The sequence below is a fragment of the Cuculus canorus genome, chromosome 2, assembly GCF_017976375.1.
Source record: "Cuculus canorus isolate bCucCan1 chromosome 2, bCucCan1.pri, whole genome shotgun sequence".
NCBI lineage: Eukaryota > Metazoa > Chordata > Aves > Cuculiformes > Cuculidae > Cuculus > Cuculus canorus.
In genome coordinates this window covers 48,679,037-48,694,769 of record NC_071402.1, presented here as the reverse complement: position 1 = coordinate 48,694,769, position 15,733 = coordinate 48,679,037, and the positions used below count along the sequence as shown (strand labels likewise).

General features: G+C 40.6%; 1 protein-coding gene across 1 annotated transcript in view; it reads left to right on the top strand.

Moving 5' to 3' along the window:
- Positions 1-15,733, top strand: part of TAF4B (TATA-box binding protein associated factor 4b) — a 73,068-nt gene that overhangs the window by 20,162 nt on the left and 37,173 nt on the right. The window contains exons 4-9 of the mRNA XM_054059010.1: positions 425-592; positions 696-818; positions 2,953-3,042; positions 6,211-6,789; positions 12,326-12,458; positions 13,066-13,171. Of these exons, the coding sequence (XP_053914985.1) occupies positions 425-592; positions 696-818; positions 2,953-3,042; positions 6,211-6,789; positions 12,326-12,458; positions 13,066-13,171 (1,199 nt within the window). The remainder of the gene's footprint in view (positions 1-424; positions 593-695; positions 819-2,952; positions 3,043-6,210; positions 6,790-12,325; positions 12,459-13,065; positions 13,172-15,733) is intronic.

The window sequence follows — 15,733 nt, the reverse complement described above, 5'->3', positions numbered from 1 at the left end:
AATTAATTGCTTAAGGATGCGTTTATCTTTTCAAGTAGTATCACCTGGCTTAGCATTGACCAAGATTCATTGATCTTAGACTGCAGCCTGCAGGAGCCTGGCAAAGTTAATCTATTGGGTTCTTCAAGGCAACATTACCATTCTGTCTTCACCTGAAGTTGCAGGCCATGCTTCAGTCCGGGTGAACCTTTGTCATTTCTTCCTCCTGCCCTTGATTTAAAACCAGAATTATGGCTGTGGACATCCTGTCATGTACTCTGTTAAATAAAGACTCTCAAACAAACGGATCTGAACTTTAAAAACAGATAAAAATACTTTGTTTTAAATAGTAATGTGGAGTGAAGGTGCTACCTTATATACTAACAGAATATAGTATGTTTGTCACGTTAGTCTTCAGTTAAGAAGTGTTAATTTTTCCTTTCAGACAGCAGCTGCAACAGCTAGTGTTACTACAGTTACTGCTGTAAAGCCTTTGAGTACTGGAACACCTGTAAAACTTCTAGTTACAGGACCACCTGCACAAGCTATCTCCCAAAAGGCAGTCTCTGTGAAAGCCGAGGGCACAACAGTAGCACAGACCAGCGCTTCCACAGTAAGGAAAAAAGTTTTTAATTAAAAATTAACATTCTCTATATTCATCAGAGGCTGGAGAGCCAATGCAACATCTAACAGTCTTCTCTTTATTTCCATGCTAGGAGATGCTGGAGAATGTGAAGAAATGCAAGAATTTTCTTGCTACGCTAATAAAACTGGCATCTAGTGGACCTCAAGCCCCTGAGATGGGGCAGAATGTGAAGAATCTGGTGCAAAACCTATTGGTGAGACTGCCTTAAACAAAGTGCACCATTTGTGTATCATTTTTGACATTGACTTCATCATAGTTTTGTTATTTTTTTTAAACAGCTGAAGAATTGGATTAAGTTTGTGACTAAGTCTAAGTCTTGTTTTAATTCTTATTTTTAACTGGATCCCATGCTGTATTTTCCCTCTCATATTCCTATTTCGTCTTATGCACATAGGTAATGGGCAGCAGGAGGAGCCGATAGTTTTAAAACTGCTTCTGGGTCTGAAGTGCTTTTTTTTTTTTTTTCTGGTGTAATTTTGCATCCTCAGTGGCAATAGTTTTACTGTGGAGGTTGTAGTATGGTGTTAAGTCTATACTACTGCTTTGCTCCAAGACAGTAGCTGACTTAAAGGTTGGTAATGAAGCTCCAGTGTAACAGGCATGACATAATCTGTCTTTAGACAATGGGTTAGAGAAATAATGTGGTTGCTGCCAACCTCTTTCTCCTTGCAGGTGGCTTCCGTATGCTGCTTTGTGTTGTACCCCAGCACAGCTGGGTTTTCTCGGTAATGATTTCTCCTGCCACTTCTTGTCTTGGCATTTGACCGTTGCTGCTGTTCTGTTGTTCCACTGTAGCAGAAGGCTGTGGGTTTGTGGAGGGGGATGGCTTTGCTAGTGGCACCAAAGGACTTTTCAGTCTAGAAAAGCGTGATGTAGATGGAGGTTTAATTTCGGAGAGCAGATTGTCTTAAAATGCAACCTTGCAAAACATTTGATTTCTCTTCTTTTGCTTTTGTACCCCTGCTGGACTATACACCTGGATTCTGTAGAAAAATACTAGAATTGCTCCTTCTTGTGCTTGCAGTACTTAAACATTTTTTTAGGAACCGTTGTTACCAGGCACTAATGTGTTTTTTAACTGTGCATTTGTTTGCTTTCTATAATACTTAAAAAATGCTGCTGTTCTGCCATCCAATATGTATATGATTTAAATGCAAAATAAATTAATTTATTAATTTTCCCTCACATGCGTGAGGGAAATGAGTAAATGACGGCTGTGAAGTACAGTGGTCCTTAAGGCAGCTTCCTATGAAGTGGGTGTCAAGCACCTTATATGCACTGAGATGAAGTGTACCAAATCGCTGCACCTGTTGGTGGGACCTTGGTGACTTGTATCCACAGCTCCGTGAGATCTAACAGGCAGCAGATCAAGTGACTAAATAGGAGAGGTGCTGTGAGTTCTGTTGGTCTGTGAATATAGTGTCTTTAAAACCTCTGCTCTGGTTGCTAGCTAGCTGCTCAGAGTGGTGATTCCCAAGGAGAACATGGATGAGAGGAGTAATTTCTCTGCAAAGGCAGAGGTTGATTGTGGGGTTCCTCTTTGTGTCTGTACCTTCTTGGTTACCCTGTGGTAAGGTCTCACCTGGGAGAATGAGAAAGGGCAATGATGTCCAGGGCTACCCACTACCTTACCTTTTGTCATTGTAGCACTGAAGTAGTGAGTGAGTGATCTTGGAAGTCTGCTGCAGCCTCCCAAGCCTTTGAGTCAGATGTTTGTGTTGGGGCAGAGTGGGAAACATTAAGAAAGGAGCCTGTACTCTGCAACCCATTCAACCAGTACCGTAGTTGTATGCAGAAGTGATGTTCTGATGTGCAATTTCTCCTGCTTTTGAAAGGCTGTGTTAAGTGTTCTGCTTTATTATGCTATGTATGTATTAGAATAGAATTGTCTTACAAAAACTACTGAGTTGTCTTTTGTCTCCTGTCTTTTTAGATTGGCCCTTATGCAAATAAACTACCTTTACAGGAAAAAAGTACTGTACCGGATTTAAAATATTTCTGCATACCATGAGGTGCTCATTGCTATTCTGTTCTCCTTTTAAACTTGTTTCTGTCACTTCCCTTCAGTGAGGTATCTGAACAAGTATCCTTAGTTGTTACCTGCTTGGAGTTTATGTAATTTAATTTGATTTGATAATTGTGTCTAAATCATACGATCATTATATCCTAAAACATTTTGTTTATAAAAGGAAACAAGCACTTGAGTATTGGCATTGAACAATTGAACAATAATGTAAATGTTCATGATTTTTTGATACACCTGGGTAAAAAAAACAACATAGATTCAAAGTTATAACTTGCCATAGTAATTACACTTTACTCTTTAGGAAGCAAAAATTGAACCAGAAGAATTTACAAAAAAGCTATACGCAGAACTCAAGTCGTCTCCACAACCGTATTTAGTTCCTTTTCTCAAGGTAAGAGTTTGACTGTGGCAATGTAGTATTGAATGAAGGGAGGGAGGAATACCAGGAAAGGAAAGAATTGAAGCATTCATATAGGTGTTTGCAGAGGTCAGTTGAGGAAATGGTATTTAACCTTGCTATGTGTGACTCTTGCTCTTGTAAAGACAGTTTTTTAGGGGAGGGAGGATTTCGGGAGAAACTTATGCTGTGGTGTTGAATTGGAAAGTAGTTATCCTCTAACTATTAGCAGAGATAAATGTTTTGGAAGTTGATTGTATCTACACGAGGGCAGCTATACCAAGATGACCTTTTACTTTCTCATCAAAGCTGCAAAATCCTGATACAAAAGACTGAAAAGAACTTTGCATGGGTTAGGTGGTATTTGAGCTCAAAGAGTCTACATAAAGCTACTATTCATCTGTCTGCAGATTTATGCTTAACTAGAGGCTGAAAAAACCCCATCCCTTCCTCAAAATTTGACAGGACTACTGTAACTTAGGAAGAGTAACCGAGGGTAGCTTTGTTCAAGCAAATAATTTAAATAAAAAATAAACAGTCTTAACTTTTAAAATCATATGGTAGAATGGAATTTATTAACAATCAAAATTAAAATTAACATCTTTATATAGCAAGCAATAAATTCTAGTGAAAACATTGAAAACTTAGTTATATTTAATTGCAATGCACATGGTACCCTTAGGCTTGACAGATCTGTACTTTCCCTTGTCGTTCACTATAGGCCCAGTTGAGAATCAAGTAATAGTGAAGCACTAAAGCTGAGACAGAGGTTTTCTGGAGTTTGTAGTCTTCCTTAGCATTTGACAGCATATATGATAATTCACATGATAATATTGATATTATATTGGTGACTGATGTCAGTCTGCTAAAGTGTGGGATGGATATTTTTGTTAGTGGCAGCCTTTAAATGCTTTACTAGAAAGTTTGCCGTAAGTCTAGAAGACTGTATAGCGTTTTCTGCTTGGCTCAATATAAAATTTTCATATTGGCTACTTGTCTGTTTATTTTCTTGGAGGTTTCTTAAAAGTCCATGCAACAGCTTAAAAGATAGCTCGCTGTACTGGCCTTCCTGCGTCCAGTGCAGCTCTGGCTACAGAAGGACCAGGCTGTAAGTGTCAGATCAGTATGACATGCAGAATTTTCCTCTGAGCTGTGTGGAGTCTCAGCAGAGCTCTGACTGCCAGGGCGAGTTTGGCTTCAGAATTAGTGTAGCTGCCTTCAGCAGGACCCTGGCCGATGGACCCTGCTGGATGTGTGCTGGCTGCCTGTATGCAGGGCCACGTCAGGATCTGCTGTGCTGTGTTCCCAAAGCAGCACAGGTGAACCTTGATAGCTCCATGCAGAACCCACTTAAGTTTGACAGAGTTAGGCCTCATCTCAGGCTGACGAGCTCTGGCAGCCCTGGACTAGTTCACGCAGAGGAGCTGAGGCAAGAGGTGGCTGTGCAGCACCTGCTAGTTCTTCTGCCACTTTGTGTTCCCCACAGGTTTGTTAGCTCAGGCACAGCACTGTCCTTATGCACTCATGGAGGTGCTCAGCCCAAGTTAAACTATCCCATAAGGTGCAGAGCTGCTACATGTCGTGCATAAACCTCAAGGCAGTTCCGCAGGAGTTAAGTTGGGTTCATAAGTGTAGGTCATACCCCGCGTGTTTCTCCTGCGGCGTCCTCTTGTACTCTTAAAACCAGCGAAATACTGACTTCAAAAGCTCTGACCATGATGGTGACTCAACAACATTAGCTGACTGTAGTGTTACCGTCCTTTAAAACATCTTGCACCTGGATTGCTTTTTTCTGAAATACCTTATGGATGCATACCTGGTGCAGACCGGATTTAATTGGTGTGTAAGACTGAGAAGCTAAGAGAGGACTGAGTGCCAAATGGAAGGTGACTTCAGGAGCACTCCCCTAAGGTGCTGTGAGGAGCAGTGCTGGTCTTGTTTGTAGGGGAATCTCTCACAGCCTGCATCTGGAAAGAAAGGTGGTATGACTTATTGCCAAGTGACTTTCAGCTAGTGAAGTGGAATTTTAGAGAAGACTCTGGAGTTGTTTCTTATCTTTGAGCTGCAGATTTTTGATGAAGTCTTCACATGTGTTTTGTTTTGTCTGTTTCAGTAGATGGAAAAGTACTTTGGCAGTAAAGCCTGCTTGATTTTTCAAATACCTTCTGAATGCTTTTGGTAAATAAATTGTGCATCAAGAGCATGAAGAAAGTTGAACAGCCTTTTAACGGCCTTTTTCTTTTTAAAAGAAAAGAAACTGAACATTAAAGATAGGTGTGCCACAGAAGCAATTTGTTCACTTGGTATATTAGCATGTGAGACAACACATTCCTTCATGAAGCCCAGAGCAACAGCATGGTGCTGGAAACCCCTACAGACTTCAAAAGCTATTGAGGGGAAGAAGGTTTATGAGAATATACAGGTAGCTGCAGAATTGATTTCCCCTGGTTCTGAGACATAACAGATTGCAAATAGTCAAGGAGAAAAATCTGTAGAGGGCTTGAAGATTATTCTGTCCATTAACCTTCTCAAATATAGCTGCAGTAAAAATAAGGTGTTGCCAGATACCTTTACTAATGTTCTCTTGCTGCAGAGAACTATCTGGCTTAAGTTGTGCTGCTGTAGTTGGGCATTATTAAAGTGGTATCCCCCCCTAGTGTAGATATGGCTGCATTGGCATAGAAGTGCTCATATCTTCAGAGCTTGTTTCTGACTTGTTTGGGTAATTCGTGGTTCTGTCAGACAGGCTCCATGGAATAAATACAGCTGTTACAATAGAGCTGGAGGTTTTGGCAAACCAATTTTTTTTAAGGTAGTAAACCACTTAAAATGGTCTCTTTCTAGAACACAAGTTTCAAATAAGAAAAAAAATCTAAACAAAATTACAGTCAAGTTTCTGTATAGATGAGATTTGTTACATGCAGTGAAGCCACGGTGACTGTTGATCTTTGCTCAGCTTGTGCAGGTGATTCGTGTGATCTTCACTGAGTGGTATCATTACCAGTTTAAGGGTGCCTCAATTCTAGCAAAACTTGTGTGAAATGAGAAATCTATTGTCTCATGAAAAATTAGGTTGGAAGATGGGGAAGATTCAGTTGCTAATGTTTCGGTATTGTGGTAGACTCTACTGATGTTATGTCTGTTTGTTTTTCATCTCTCTAGAAGAGCATGCTTGCCTTACGGCAGCTAATGCCCAACGTTCAGAGCTTTATCCAGCAATGTATGCAACAGTCAGCTCCGACCCAAGAGGCTGTACTGACTTGTACCTCTGCGTCACCTGCTCCTTCAATAGCAGTGGCAGCCTCAGCTGCAGTAACAGCTTCTCTTCCAGTTACAAAACCAGTGTCTGCCACTGTACAAGTCACAACCTCTCCGGTTATAAAACCAGTCCTTGTCAGTGCTTCGGCGACATCTTCTCTGCAGACCATGAAGCCGGTTACTTCCTCTGCAGTGGTGACGGCATCTCTTCGGCCTGCAGCTTCAGTCCCCACCACAACAGTAGCAACATCAGGGCTGACAGCTATCCAGACTATCAAGCCAGTCTTCACCTCTGCATTAGCAATGTCTTCTGTCCAGTCTGCAAAGCCACTGGTGGTCTCTAAAGTGGAGTCTTCAGCAACAGCCCCTCTCCAGCCTGTGAAACCAGTCATTAGAACCCCAATCAGTATTAAAATCTCCCAGCCAAACTCCATCATTGGGCAGTCAGTGGGTGCTCAGCACGTGGTTAAAGTGAAACAGTTGGTAAGATTAATTTCTCTGCTTCTCTGTAACTAAACTTCTTCACTTCTAGTCTTAACTCTTTTGTAAAGAGGATACCAGTTTGGATCTTAGTTTTTTAACCTATGACGCTAGTCTGTCGTGAGTTAATCAGTTATGTTTGTCGTGGGGATATTGAACCTTGCTGAAGAGGTGAATCTAAAGCTAAGCTGTAGGCTTGGTCTCTTGTAAGACATGTTGACCACCATTCTGCTAGACAGAGCATCCAGCCTGAGACGTGACAGAACATGAGTTTTGATGCCTACTATTCGTGCAGCCAGTCTAGGTTGGCATCTGGAAGAGAAGGCAGGAAATGCTAGTGTCAAAACAAAAAATTGCTGATGGTGGGAGGCTTAGGCTAATTACTATTAGATGCCTTGTTAGGGCTGTGCCTCAGCTACCCACCAGGGATTCCAGTTCTCTACCCTGGTAGTTCCTACCCTAGATACTTTGCAGGCACAGTTGGCTTGATGATTGATGTTTTGCCGTATGTTAGCTGAAATGTACAGACTAGCTCAAGGAGCTTTTCAGAGCAGAGTTCTGACCTCCAAATTTACTAAGATGTGTTAATTATGAAGTCATCCAAAAGTGAGCTTTTTATATCAGCCCTTATTAGCTAACGGATTCCAGGAGGAATAAATGTCTTATTAAAACAATACCCTCAAAAGCAATGTGTTAACTTTTTTTTCTTGGCACAGGTTAACTTTTTGCTAATGTTAATGTTAAACAACAACAAACTGGATCACAGGTATACCCAAAGGAGAAACGTGAAATATATTAGGTTTGGCTAATGGGTATTTGAGGTACTGAGTAGTATGTTGTCTGACTGCAAATAATGTTCTTGGGTATTTTTGAGAAAATTGTCTCCCTTTGGCAGATAAAGAGCATGGTTCTTGAATGGGACTTCCTTGTAAACATTTGGTTTTTCCTTAAAAAGAGCAGAGAGCTTTAGTCTTCCTATGATACTAGATTTACTTTCCAGAGATAGAGTAGGGCTTTCCCTTTTTAGTTTATTGTGCATACTTCAGACTCCTAAAATGTTTTCTTTTTTGAATTTTCTTCCTTTCAAAAGGTATATGGTGAATGTAATACAAGAATCCTGCATTGTAACAAAAGAGCTTATACTACCAGCTCTTCCCTTTTCAGATTTGCTTAAAAAGAACAAAGCGCTCAACTGTATGGAGGAGGATGGGGGATCCTTTTTATGGGTGGACTTGTTTTAAAAATGGTTATCAAGCATCTGCACTAACAGTTTTTGATAGTAGTAGCTAAAGCCAAATTGGAAAAGGAGTTGATAACCTCACTGTCTTCAAGGACTAAATTTGAAATTCCAGCCAGAAGAAAATGAGCGTTTCTTAGGTTGTACAAGGTCTGGAGAGCAGTTTGTTGGCTAGGCAGCAAACCATGTAATCCAGGCAAAAGGTTGACCATCTGTACAAATAGATGAGGAAGCTTAACTGTACACTGGGGAGTTGAAACACTTCTCGAATTGGTGAACTCAAGAAATTACTTCTGTCTCTTCCACTACTACTGTGTGGCAGCCTATTGCAATTGCTTTTCTTCACTGTGCCTTACAAGCATTGAATTGCACACTAAGCATGTTTTTACTCATTTGGGTAGATCTCAGGCACCGTGATTAAAATACTTGCTCTTCAAAATACCTATTTAATTTTGGCCTTCTAGTTGGAGGGGCTGAGTTGACTACTTCACGGCTTAGCCATATCTGGAGCTTGGTGTTTGTTCAGACAACCTATTAACATGAAGAGCAAGCTGGTACAAGTGGCTGCATCTTCTAGGGCTTCCCTGGTGCATTTCCTTAAAAGGACAGAGGGTCTGTTTTCTTCCTACAGGAAGACAAATCTGGACCTCTCCTCCCTAAACAGAAGGGTCCTGCTGCCAGCTGAAAGGAAGCACATGCCAGCTGTGCAAATCTGTCCTTACAATGCTGCCAGCAATTCCTTTCACTTTCCAGCCCGCAGGATTGTCTGATGCCATACTCTCCCTCTGCATGCCCATTTCTAATTTAGGTCTCTTGTGCTCGGGAATGTAAAGTGAACTTTGAGCCAGCGCCGATGTAATGGTGCTGCTTAAGAATGCAGCACTGCAGTATTTTAATATCAAAATTGTGATCAGGGCAATGCAATGTGTAACAGTCTTTTCAGTGGCATGATTACTGGTACTCTGAGTTTGGATGGTGGACACTAAGGGACCTGTTCTTCAGGGATGCTGTTGGGGTTGATTGCATGTCTGTGAGTTGCACGTTGGACAGGGTTCCCTCCCAGTGTTTTTTTTAACACAGCCTCATTTAAGGGCATTGGCAAACACAGAGGTTTTGTCTCGGAGAGAAAGCTTGTCTTGCTGCAGTATTGCTTTGTCTCTTGTTAAAGCACTGTAAATGAGAATTTGTAGTGCCAGCCACTGTTTTCCAACGGTGAGAACACTGTTATGAGTCTACAACTTCATAGCATAAAGAGCAAGCGTTCTATGGTGTAGTCCCCACAATTAGCAGTGAGATATGCTCCTTGGACATGGCTAGCAGTTGAAGCAAGGAATGCAGTTCTTGTGCTGTTCCAACCACTCATTCTTCATGAATTGTTAGTGTTGAGTCCCCTCAGAGCTGAGCTTTGAGCAGAGAATCTAGTCTATTTTTCAAGAGATTTTTGTCCTGGATGTATGCTTTTCATTCAATTGGTGAGGCATCCTTTGTGAAGCAATACCACTTGTAATGTGTGATGATACCTTACCACCTCTCTGCTAATATCCAAACCTCATTTTACAAATGCAAAACAGGTTCAAGTAAGGCTAATCAAAGTCTCTCTTAGGCAGCAGTCCCCATGCTGTCAGCTGGATGTTACGTTGTGGGCTCTTTCACTTGAGTGGTGCTTTTTATTCTGATGTCTCTGTCAACCTACTTAATGAGGCACAAAGGAACAGTCCCTTTTCTTTATTACTTCTTGCTGCTAAACTGAAGATAAGGGGCAATAGCTCTTTCTTATAGATATTATCTGTTTTTTTAATAATCTTTTTTTTGGCATTAGATCCATGTGGAAACTTCTAGGATTGTTGCCCTATTCTATTGCAAGTCCTGAGGACTTCCAGCTTCTGTTGATCTAGCAGCTAGAATAGCAAATACAAAATCAACTTTACTGCTAGCATGTTCCTTCTGTTTCTTGTTGATCTAGTCTCCTCAGTTACTTGAATTACTTCCCCATCTCCACCTAGGCTGTAGATTTACCATAGTCTCTTCTTTTTATCTGCAGCACCTTCATCCTGAATGCTTGTTTGTTCTTGTGCTGTTTCAGTGTTCTGCATACTGAGGATGAAGCATCATTCTTGCTGGTGTTAGGGAGGATCTCTAGGTGTGTGTCAGCATGGATGCTGGCAGAGCCTGAGAGTAGTTTGTCCAAGCTGGTCAGTGGTTCGGTAATTATCTGAATGTATAAATGATGCTGTTGACGTTATTTTCAACTTCCAAGCATATGGAAGCTGGGTCTTTTCTGAAAGATCAAATAGAAGCAAATGTTAGTGTGTACCAATTTGCAAAGCGGTGCTGCACCACTGAGCCTTGACTCTATTCACAGTCCATCCCTGTACACCTGAGGTTCTTTCCTCTGTGTGAAAAGTTGGGAGATGTGGATCTTACCTTTGTTCTCAAACTGCCTGTTTGGTTGGTTTTCAAACAGTACCTTCAGCTCATTTTGTTCTGTTACTGCTGCTAAAACCGTGATGCTGTTAGCAGTGGGATGTATCTTCACTACTTCATACGCGATGTACATCATTCTGTCAATGAGCGATACTCTCACTGATGTTTACTGACAAATCTGAAGTTAGATGACGGAAGGCGACAGCTTAATTTCAGAAGTATAATAAATGCCAGTTGTTTAGTTAAACTTGTGCAGTGTTGCTGTAGAAGCAATCTTTAGACTTTCCGGAGTTAAAATAAAAGATGTAGGGGAGAAAGTGGTGTCTTTACTCTGAAAATTCCTTTGTATTAGCTTTTCTACAGCTACGAAATGTAGATTTCAACCTGAAGATGTTGGTAAACTTGTGCTTTGTTAAAATCGCATCTTTCTGCTATACCTAATCAAGAATTTTTCCAATGAATGTATCATAAGCTGCAGCCCACATTCTGCTAGTTAGGAGACTTAGAAATGAGGCTTTTAGGGATGCTACACTTCTATTACTTTCTTGCATTTTAATAGCTACCCCTGAAGAGGAAGAATTAGTATTTATGGGCTGTGCCTGTAGGTCTTTGTTGTGATGACATCCTGCTGTCTGGTTTTGTTTCTTTCAAGAGCCTCTTTAAACACAGCTATCAACCGCCTTCCTTTTTACCCTTCAGCAGTGTACTGATATTTCTGTGCAGAGGCTCTACTCACTATAGGTATCACTAGGTGGTCCTGCCTGTTCTCGCTGACGAATGTGTTCACTGTACTTTTGCTTAACGCTTTGAAATTCAGCATTTCTATTTACAGTTGATGTGGGTCTAAAAACACAGTGGTAACCTAATAGCGTGTAGTCTTAATTCTTGACAGAAAAATGGTTTAATGCAAGACTTCTGTTTTGGTGTTTTCTGTTTTTGACTCGTTTGTGACACCTCCTCTTTTGAACTTGTTGGCAGACAGACTTGTTTAACAGACTAACAATTGAATATCAAGACTTCAGGAGAGGAAAGCCTTAGTGTAGCGGACTGTGAAATACTTAGTGCAAGTAGTATAATATGCAGTCTGACACAAAAAAAGGGACTAACCCTTTAACTTGGGAGCCATGAGTGGGAGGGGGGGAGACGAAGAGATGGTTATAGAACATGTTCTGACCTGTCACAGTGAGACAAGGCTTGACTTGATAGTTTCCCTCAGTATGAGAAGACCTGTATTCAAATACAGATGTTTGCTTATCCCTGGTCAGAAAATGGCAGTGTGCGCCAGCCCATAATGCTTTGTGAAACAATTTTTATCTAACAGCATTACTGTGGTTGAGCACCCATCTTATTCACCAGACCTGGCTTAATCTTCCCAAAGATCAAGTTGGTACTCGAAGGAACTGATTTTTTGTCTGCAGAAGATGTGAAAACAAGAACGACAGATCTTCAACAGCCTTTCAGAAAGTGATCTGCAGAATTGCCTTGAGTGCTGGTAGCATTGTATGCAGTTGTGTGTCAACTCGGAAGGGGAATTACTTGAAGATAATAATAGTTGTTTTTCTTGGTTTTTTTAAATAAAAAGCTACAGGCACAGTCATGTTTTTTTTTGGTCTGATCTCATAGTTATCAGTAGAGGGTAGATGTGAGAGTAGATGTCTGTTAGAGCTTATTCAATAAGCTGGAGCTTAAAGCTCACCACCAGTTCAAGATTTTTTTTTTCTTATGGTGAAGTAAGAAAAAAATCTGAGCATGCTGTTTGCTTGAAACTGGAAGCTAGACATGCATGCATGCCCAGTGGCACTTATGGCTGGATGAAAACATCGATACTTCTCTCTGTTTACCTCTTCTCGCTCTTAATTTTGGATATTCTACTTCCAGGTAGTCCAGCAACCATCGGGAACCGTTGTAAAGCAAGTATCCACAGTCTCGCCACCATCGGCACTGACCCTACAGACATCTGAGAAGAGGATGCCTTTGAACACACTTGTTCAAACTAATCTACTTCCTGCAGGTATAGTGAAACCTCTTCAGTGGAGAAGGGAGGAGAGGACTGCTGAGGCATAGAAATGAGTGCAGGCTGTTGGTAGATTGTAGGCCTGTAAGAAAGTGGTTGTCTATTGGGAGCAACCAGCTCTGTGTGGTAAGTTGAATGTTTTTACTGTCTGCTTGGAGTTCTGATAAACTCTGTGCCATGTCTACTTCTGGCACCTGTTACCACATGTCAGTCAAATATTAGTACTTGTTAAAATACTGTGAGTAAGCTCCTTGCAGTAAACCTCCCTTAAACCATGATGCTTTTTGAGAATCACTTCATGAGACTGTTTTATTCCTTGAACAGGTCCAGGTTGATGCGTACTGTGCGTTTGTCTCAGCCAGTGAGTTCTCACTAAAACCTTTCACTGGTAGCACAGAGGAGAGTTTGCTGAGCATGTATAGGGGGTTTTGGCCGTACAGAACACGCAGATTGAAAGGCTCTAGAGTATCTGCTTTTCAAATGGACATAATTAGTTGTTATTGAGTCTTCAGTAGCCATTGCTGGAAGTATAAACTGATTAAACAATTATCTTAGCATTTTCCTTTATACTGTAGCGTATTCTTTGTTTTTTGTTTTGTTTTAGGTTCTATTCTGAAGCAAATTACTCTGCCAGGAAATAAAATTCTTTCACTTCAGGCATCGCCGGTTCAGAAAGCTAAAATAAAAGAGAATGGAGCAACATCCTTCAGGTAAAAATAAACTATGTCAGAAGTTTACTATAGGAAGGAACAAAAGGAATAGACAGCGAGACTAGAGGTGGAAACAGAGCCCATATAAAACCAACTTTCTTTAGAGGCGTGTCTATGATAGGTGGGTTTCATGTTGGAGTACTAATGGGCATGGGGAAACCTAGAAATTTTGACCTCATAGCAGATTTTAATTATTCTTAATGTAAGATCTGTCCTGATGAGGTTGAATTTCCATCGTGCTGTTACCAGAGTGTAATTATGCTAATAGTGTGCATCAATACGTATCCATTTTTCACTGGTAGAGGAGCATGTTGATCTCCGTTCTTTTAGTACTACTTATTAATCAAAAGCAATCTTGCCTTATATGAGAAACCTTACATAGGGTTAAAGCAGATATCTTTTTTTTACGTACCACCATACAACTGTTATTTGGACTGACTGGTAACCTGTCTAAAACTCTATGCTGTATTAAAAAATCTTTTATTAGCTCCTCTTACAAACTTGTTCCTGTATGTAGAGGTGAAAGTCCTTGACTGCATGTCTAATTATGGCTTCTGGCATACTCTCTAGGCCTTCAGATTACAAGAATGCTTAAAGCTTTTAGTTCTGGTAACTGATGCACTTTTCAAAAGCGGAAATTATTTTTGTATCTCTGAATTGTGATGCTGAAACAGAAGTACAGACTGCTGTGTTATTGGTCTTACGACCTTAAGGCAAGCTTGAAGTTACTCTCCCAGGTATAGCAGCAGACATGACAGCTTTGTCTTGTTGACCAGCTGACTTATCTCTTGAAAGCTACACCTTTATGTACACAGATACAGGCAGAGAGTTGTTGTTGTTTATAGTAATGTGTACAATTGTCACTTAAAACATTGGTAGCCAGTTGTTGAAAGGAAAGGCTGATGTTAAAGAAATAGCTCTGTTCAGATCCCTCAAGCTCTTGTGAATTATACTTCAAAATAAAATTTGGGATGTACTTTTGTGTACTGATGTTTGCAATATCATTAAAAAAAACCTCAACAAAATAATAAAAGCCTCAAAAGCCTGGAAACAAATCTTTGTAAGCTGCCAGTCAGAATATATCAACTCTCTTATATGAAAAAGTTCAAATTCTTAAAGATTGTTCCACGAATTTTTAAATTCTTAGTGTAGAAAAAACTGTGTACCATGTGATCCAAGATGGATTTCTGTTTCTGCTTTTGGATTACACTGCTTTGAAAATCATAAATCCATTAGGAAATCAGATTTGAAGTCTCTAGCTTACATGAATTTTTTTCTAGAAGTCTCTCTTCTCTGAAGAATGTATCTGTTTGGATACATCCATGGTGCTTCTCCTATTCACTGATGCAATCAAACTTTCTGACTTTTAAAACTTGCAGATGAGAATCTTCATATATCTGAACCTGGGCAGCGCATACCTGAACTTCTGGCTTCCCTAGATCAAGCATCTGTGTTCTTCAAGCAGATCTAGCACCTTATAGTGTTATTCTACCCTAAGCAATAGATGTTCCTTGCTCTCTTTTGTCCTGACTTCTGTTATATCTAGCTGTTACCTGTGGTAATTTGTGAGGCAAAGAAAAGCACCATAGCCCCCTTTCAGGTTTTGTGATGAGATTAGTAGTAGGCAGAGAGCATACTTTGTAACTGATATGATTGTATGTGTGATATTTCAAACCGTGGCTTCTTATGGCAGTGTGTCATCAAGCCTGACTGCTGTTGTGTGACTAGGTTAGGTTAGGATTGGAGAACATACTTACTAAGCTGAACTTAATAAGCTGCAATTTGACCTTGTCACTATCTAATCAATTGTTTTGGTTGCTTGAGATTAGCAGTTGAAAAAATTGTGATCCCCATCCCTCAAATTAACGAAGCCTTCTGGAAATGAGATGTTAGCTAAGCATGGTCATTGCTGGCACTTCAATGCCCCATGGCATGTATTGTAAAGGACAGTCTGTTTTAAAGCATCAATATTTTAATAAGCTGTTCTACATACTTTTGTAAAGTATATGCTAGAGCACCCTGGAATATGACATGTATATGCATCTTAAAATACTTTTTTTGCATCTGTTCTATTCACTTTTTTTCTCCAAAGCGTATACAACTGACTTGTGTGTTTTGACTGGAAAGTACCAGGAGCTACCAGACAAACAGGAGTAAGACAGCGAAGTGAAGAACATCTGGGCAGCTGCTTTTCCTGCCCCGTGGTAGTTGGGAGCACTTGTGGCTCTTGCTCTGCTGGAGCTCTTCTGTCCCACGTAGTTGTCCATACATGGTGATGGTGCACAGAGGTTTGGGTGAAGTGTGCCTTTCCAGTTTTCCCTTTTACTGTTGAGTAAAGTGGAGGAAATAAAGGTGGATTCAGAAGACATGTGCATTGTTCAAACACCAGAGGGTGCCACAGACTCACTTTTCAGCCAGCGCAGGCAAATTCGTAGATGTGAGGTGTGTCTGTGGCTTGGGCTTCTTTTCCAGTGGAATAGTCAGTTTAAATGTGAAACCTGATTTCAAGCAGGGTAATGCTTGGAACTGTGTTGTTTCCCCTCTTGTCCAGATAAGCTCTCT